The following is a 7,139-nucleotide window of genomic DNA, read 5'->3' on the forward strand; positions in this document are numbered from 1 at the left end:
ATGTGATTACCGTCACTAAAAAGGCTATGTTGTGCAGTTTCACATGAAATATGATACTCCACTCCTTCAGGTGGTAGGAGTTTGTCGGCAAGGTGGCCTTAACTATGGCCTTAACTATGAAAGGGCTGGGGGAAACCCTGCAAGCCCTGTAGGTAATCCCTATATCTACTGTAAAAAAAACAACAACAATTTGGGCCCTATTGCCAAGACGTACACTATATGCAGATTTAATACCAACCCAAGAAAATAAATCTTTGCCTACTGTAGACTAGGCTGTTAGGAGGACTGCCTAATCAAGTAAACAAAAAAAATATTCATAGCTGGCACAGTGAACTTTCATTCAATCTAAAAACTGTCCGGAAAGACTGTGAGAGAAGAGAAGAGAAGAGAAGAGAAGAGAAGAGAAGAGAAGAGAAGAGAAGAGAAGAGAAGAGAAGAGAAGAGAAGAGAATAAATTACATGTGCTGAACATGTCAATCCACTAGAGGGTCATAGGTCAGTCACTAGTAGTCTGTACCAGTTGGGCAATTACATGACGACACAAAACTAAGAGCCGGCAGGGCTGTTTCAAGGTATTTTAGGGGGCCCTGGGCAAAGAGGGAATTGGGGCCCCTTGTTTTTCTCTTCAAACTAGTGGGAAGGGGGGCCCTCAAGACAGATTTTGATAGCAGTATCATTATAGTTTTCATAGGGAGGTGCTAGCCTGATTTTACCAGACTGCATTAATTACTTCGTAATTCATTTTGGGTTTGGACCCTCCATGCCCTGGACCACTTGGGTGGGAGGAGTGAGATCAGCGCTGGTTTGAGATGAGCTCTGACTAATCACTGACAGTTGAAGTTCATGGCGTATGTTATTATGCTCAAAAGTGCGTTCGCTTATTGGTTGGTAACACCGCCCGTCTGGTGGTCAACTGAAAACCCTCCCCTGAGAAGCGTAATCAGACCATTTGTGAATTACAAAGAAATTCAAAATGTACGGTCTGGCTTGTCAGGCTAGGGAGGTGCTGCAAAACTCACAAAGTTGTCATTGCTGTCATTTAAATACAACTACATAACCAGCCATTATAGTCCGGCAGCCAAAAGCCAAATATCAGCCGAACCCAGTTTCGTCTGATAAAGTTTTTTTCTTTGCAGTTTGTGGTTGCCTAAGGTGTACCTATTAAGATTCCAGACGATGCCCGGTGATATCCCTTGAGCATTTTCAGATATTGAGCCTTTTATGCTTGATGTGCTGCAGCCATAGATTACAACAGTCTTTGGCTCCCAATTCATGTTATGCTGACCAAATACCCTATACCATACTTATTTTGTGTTTGTTTACATGGTGGGATGTGTATAAGAACAGGTGGTGAGGTATGGACATCAGTGGGGGTGGGGTCATGCATGTTTGGGGACGGGGCATTCACCCAAAAAGCCTGATTTTACAAGTCGGAGACACAAAGGCCAATATTTCGCCAAACGTGGCTTTATATCTCATAGTGGGTTGTTTGGTTTTGCTGTTTGTAGTTGTCCAACACTTACCCATCAGGATAAGAGTGGGTGATGTGCCAATTTCAGATATTAACCCTTTCATGTTGATTTCGCTGCAGCCATAGCCCACAAGCTTTTGACAGCTTCATAACGGCACTATGATTAACCATAGAGCATTCTGGGTGGTAGGCCTGCCACATCAAAGTGGAGAAAGTGTCCTTGTACCAAATACATTTTAGACAATTACATAACTAGCTGTTTGTCAAGCAGAAATATGTAACATTTAGGCGAATATTGGTGGTGTCAGCTTAGACATACCCAGAAAGGATTACTAATTCAACACAGAATTTCACCATTTCATACATTGCTATTTACTCTTCCTGTGCTGTTGTAACACAAAATAAAAATAAGTAAGTAATAATTACATAGTTTTTGGCTGATTATTTGTTTGCCTACAAAGTACATAATTTCAGTGGTGGTCGTATTAACATGGAAAGAGATAAAATTAAAAATGTAAATCCACAAAATGACATTGTAATTGACCTTTTACCAGCCCATGCCATATCAGGGTGTGACACTGCGGCATCCTATTTTGGTATTGGTAAAGGCTCTGTTATCAAGACCCTAAAAGCTGGATATCACTTGACATCAATTGGTAATGTGCTGGCACCATTCCAACAACTTTCCAGTGAGGCCACTAACTTTGTGTCGGCATGTTATGGCATTCCAGACAGTATCAGCATGTCACATACAAGGTTGGTGGTATGGGGAAAAAAGAATGGGAAAGGTCATATCTTCCCCTAACCTGGCTGCTCTTCCACCAACAACAGAGGCATTTCTTGAGAATGTGAAAAGGGCTCATTTTCAAGCAATATTGTGGAGGACATTGGTTCACACTCCACCTGAACTATCTCCTGAAGCATTTGGATGGAAGAAAGACCCATGCAGCAAAGCACTGATACCAATAAGTGTTCCAGAAAATGTCAAAGTGGCACCAGACTACATTTTACAGATGATCAGATGTGGTTGCAAGAGTAAAAGCCCCTGCAATTCTAAGAAATGTAGCTGTGCTGTAAACAGTGTGCCTTGCACCATTTTCTGTGCATGTTTTCGGCTGGGATGCTGCCGAACCAATGTTGTGTGAGCTTTGTGTGTGTGCGTGCGTGCGTGTGTGCGCACGCACGCGCGTGTGTGTAGTGTATATAATGTAGGCTATAGGTGTTTTAGGTGTTAGGACTCTGTATGTTGTATAGGTGTAGACAGGTCTTTCTGTGCGAATTTAAATGCATGTACATGTCTTATTTGATGGCTTCATGGACTTTTAAGTGATCATTTAATACCAGTCAGGATACACTGGATTGACTTAATTTTTTGACTCAACAGTATATATAATGTATAGCTGTTTTCCTATGTTTAGACCTCTCTCTCTCTCTCTCTCTCTCTCTCTCTCTCTCTCTCTCTCTCTCTCTCTCACTGTCTCTGAGCGTGCGGTACTGTATGTTGCAGTGTATATAGGTCTTTCTGTGTAAATTTAAATGCATGTACAGATCTTATTTGATGGCTTTATGGATTTAAGTGATCATTCAATACCAGTCTGGATACACTGGATGTATATGTCATTTCTTTACTCATCTTTTGGAACAGCCAACGACTGCTCACCAGTTACCCCCACACTCTGTTGTTCTTTTTTTTTTTCTTTTATGTTGGCTATTTGTGGTAGGCTACCTACCGGCGATGTTGTCATGTATGTTGTCATGATGTGATGTTATGCAGGATCTCATAATGGACAATCCGTTCCATACTTTACAGTCTTATTCTAAGCAATGTTGTGAATGTTTTTACTGAGGCATTTGTTGATTTGTCATTCATGACCTGATTTATATAACTAAATGCATAAAAATAGGCCGAAATCGCATTTTTTAAGGTTATTAGCAGTATTTTCTCTGTACCTGGATAACAAAAGGAGATAGCCACAATTAACCACAGTAAATATTCTTGTATGTACGATATTAACAAAATAAAAAAGGAATTTTGAAGCTGGCATTTTCAGGTGGTCAGATTCATTGCATCAAAATATATGCAAATTAGTGCATATTTAATTAGATAATAGCCTAATTAGCATATTTAAACATAAAATATAGAAAACTTGTAATACATTTTTTTCTCCAATTAATACAAGTAGTCATCTGATTAAGTTTCATATTGATATCTGCAAGTTAAAAAAAAATACCCTAGTCACCTACAGTGTCTCGCCTTATTTGTGGGATTGCTTCAATAAGGGCAGTGTTAAGGCAGTCCAATGTGAATGTTTTTCAGGTAATATAAGCAATTTGGTACATTTTGTAACATTATTCACAGTAATATTAGGTGTCTTCAGTTTTTTGTCATAATTTGCATTTATGGGACAATAAAGGCTCAAAATCTGGAAATGCTCAAGTGATATCACCGGGCATCGTCTGAACTCTTGAAGACTTGCCTAAAATCTATCAGATAAAGCAAAAAAAAGAACTTTATCAAAGAGATCTGGGTTCAACCCCACGGCTCCCGGACTATTACCATGGGTGGCCCTTTCAGCTGGGGGGCTCTAGGCAATTCCGCCCTACAATTTCAGAACACAGTATAATACCGTACCGGTAAACTGAGAAAAAGGGCTTTAAAGTGTAAGGTAAAGTGCTGATGACACTTCCATATAATTTTATAATTTTATCATATAACTTTTTTATGGTGGAAATGTATGCACGCAAGAAAAAAACAAAAAAAAAACAACATTACTGTCTACACCAGGGGTCCCCAAACTAAGGCCCGGGGGCCGGATGCGGCCCGCCAGGCCCCTTTGACCGGCCCTCCACCTCTCTGCATCTCACCATTTGAACTGGCCCAAAGAAGCAATCCTCACAGAAAAAAAAGATAAAATATATTTCCAACAGTTTAATTTTCACTAACTTAGTGTGAATCACCAGAAGTTTCTTGTATTGATAGTTTCTCATCTCACTGTATAAACAGGCTTACCATTTCTATTGTATCACTCCTAAACTGTGAACCTAACCTTTCCTTGCTATTTTTACATGGTTAATGGAAATTAAAAGGAATATGTGGTATTTCAGATTGAAAAACACACTTCTTTTGCAAATCACTTGTAATAATGAACTATTTTGTGCTAGAAATTATGAATGAAAGAAGTGAAGGACAGCACTCTTCTGATTTTTCTCTTTATTCGCCTACGAACGTTTCGGGCAGAGCCCTTCTTCAGCTTGTAATGACGATGGCCGTACAGCCCACATGATTGATCCCGGCCCCTGATCACAGTCAGGAACGATAATGTGGCCCCCAGAGAAGAAAGTTTGGGGACCCCTGGTCTACACCAAAACCACGGCTTCAATGGAGAAGTGCAGTATGTTGCGTAATATACTGCGTTCTTGGTTAGTACGACGTAACCTCTTAAAACAAAAAAGCGCAGTATAATCGGTTTTTATCGTTTTTTTCTGAAACGGGACAAAGTTGGACCAACATTTTTTAACACAAGAAAAGGAAGGTATTTTAAAGCCAATTTCCGGTCTAAACTCATTTTCGACCATTTTCAAAATACTGCGTTTTGAAATGGTAGGGCAGAATTGCCTAGTCTGCTGCTTGTCTGGTGGTGACAGGTCTGGGAGCCTTGTGCATTATCCTCATGTCAAGATTTGGCCACTAAGGTAAACGAGGTTGTGCTAACAAAACTCCACAGAGTACAATTAACCTCCTGCAAGGACCTCTAGACATGTTGACAGAAAGGTCAAACAAATACTTCAGTTTCCCTAAGCCTGAAGCAGGCACAGCCTACGGCTGCTGGGTGGATACCTTAATAAATGCACCCGGGCAAGACTATCACTGTATTGGATTGCAGTGGGCTGCTGCCTGGCAAGGAAAAGCTTAGTGTTGACGCAAAGACAACACACACAACACACCGACCTTGCAGAAGGTCAAGCAGTCTTTGCAGTCCTGTGGGTCCAAGTCTCTGGTGTTGAAGTCATAGAGGGCAGTGCATAGGGGCTGTGGCTGCAGGGGCTGAGGGTGGTCACTGCCACCGGTCCGGTATACGGTGACGTTAGTGGCGTGGAGGCCGCCACCACCACCACCACCTGGCTTTGCGAGCTCAGCATAGTGCCGCGTCTTCTCATTTTCTTCTTTTTGGCCCACATCCATCACCCCACCACCCCCTCCACCAGACCTCATACTGGGGTGTGGAGTGTTGCTGAGCTGGTCTAGTCGTGGAGGTGACTGGCTGATGCTTTCGACAACTCTAGGCTGAGGAGGGACCTGAGGGTGGGGGTGGGGGAGAGAGAGAGATACAACATGCTGCTTACAATGCTGCTACTCCAAATCTGCTACTTTTGTATATTATTATTATTACTGATACTATTGCTACTGTCACTGTTATTATTGTTTTATTGTTGTAACGTCTACATTCTATTGTTAAATGTTCAATGTTAAATGTTCATTTGTACTGTATTATTATTAATCACTTCTTGTCACCAGTCAGTCCATCACTGTTACCTGTCCTGTCTTGCACTTCACTGTATGTCAGGCTGTAAGATGTCAGTCCTGTGTGTGTCTATGTCTTGGCATGGTATAGAGAGAAAACGACATTTCATTTTCCTTGTATGGCTTGTGCATATGAAGAAAGTGACAATAAAAGCTGACTTGACTTGACTTGAGAGGGCGAGAGAGAGAGAGGCCAAGAGAGAGGGGGGTGGGGGGTGGGGGGGACAAGCAGAGTCAGGCCCATTTGTTTTGTCATCAAATATTTACATCATTGCGGTGTAAACAGACAGTTTGCTGTGAATGGGCAAAATACTGCTGCAGCTGCTGCTGCCTGCACCACTCAATGACTGCAGGCAGGGCAGGCCGTTATTGGTGGTCATGTTCTGCTTTCACTGCACAAGTGAAGACCTTTTTGTCAGCTGAGAGTGACTAAGGACGAGGATCGAGCAAGTGTTTTCTTTTCGCGACTGGCAGCACACAGCAAATGTTGCAGTGTAACACACGAATTCAACACTTTTAACCCCTTAGCGCAGAGCCTATGCTATAACCTTAGTCACAAAAATTGTAATGGCTATGTCTTAATCTGTTACTTAAGGCTCTCGGAACTGTCATAGCAATGTTATTATGATGAAGTTGAATATTTTCGGCGAGCCCATCGGCACTAAGAGGCTACGAGAAGGACCAACTAAAATAATGTGAAATTTGACTCTCTACGTGTTAACACTGTAAATGTGATAGTCATAGTGATGATATTGGTGTCAGTTATGGTGATCTGCCATGGGTATTTGTAATCGGACATGATTCTAACTTACCACAAAATGAAAGCCAAAGCTAATGCACTGTTGACCAAAGGGGTTAGTCAATGTCACTCAACAATGTCGTAGTGTTGCAGTCAATGACAGGTAAGCCAATGTCAACAATGTCACAGTATCACACAGTAAAAAAATAATAATAATAATTTAACACTTAGAGACTTAGAAACACTTAGAAAGTTAATTCAACACTTAGAGAGTCGATTTAACATCTAGATTGTATTTAGTCCCAGAATAGACACTGTGTTGAATAAACACTGCATTTTTTTTTTACTTTGTGTACGATCAAATGACAGGACACAAATGAAGGCAGTAAGAGGTATGCTTGCAATTT

At 41.3% G+C, this 7,139-nt stretch overlaps 1 protein-coding gene across 2 annotated transcripts in view; it reads right to left on the bottom strand.

The window, feature by feature from the left end:
* The window catches only part of sh3rf2 (SH3 domain containing ring finger 2), a 47,839-nt gene extending 42,112 nt beyond the window's left edge, over positions 1 to 5,727 (bottom strand). Inside the window, exon 1 of one of the 2 annotated variants that reach the window (XM_063190064.1) lies at positions 5,421 to 5,724. In XM_063190064.1, coding sequence (XP_063046134.1) covers positions 5,421 to 5,684 — 264 coding nt within the window. In that variant the 5' untranslated portion in view covers positions 5,685 to 5,724. Of the gene's footprint in view, positions 1 to 5,420 lie in introns of both variants that reach the window. The other variant, XM_063190065.1, reaches the window with a different exon arrangement.
* Positions 5,728 to 7,139: the final 1,412 nt, after the last annotated feature.

This window comes from Engraulis encrasicolus, chromosome 23, assembly GCF_034702125.1.
Source record: "Engraulis encrasicolus isolate BLACKSEA-1 chromosome 23, IST_EnEncr_1.0, whole genome shotgun sequence".
In the NCBI taxonomy this organism is placed as follows: domain Eukaryota; kingdom Metazoa; phylum Chordata; class Actinopteri; order Clupeiformes; family Engraulidae; genus Engraulis; species Engraulis encrasicolus.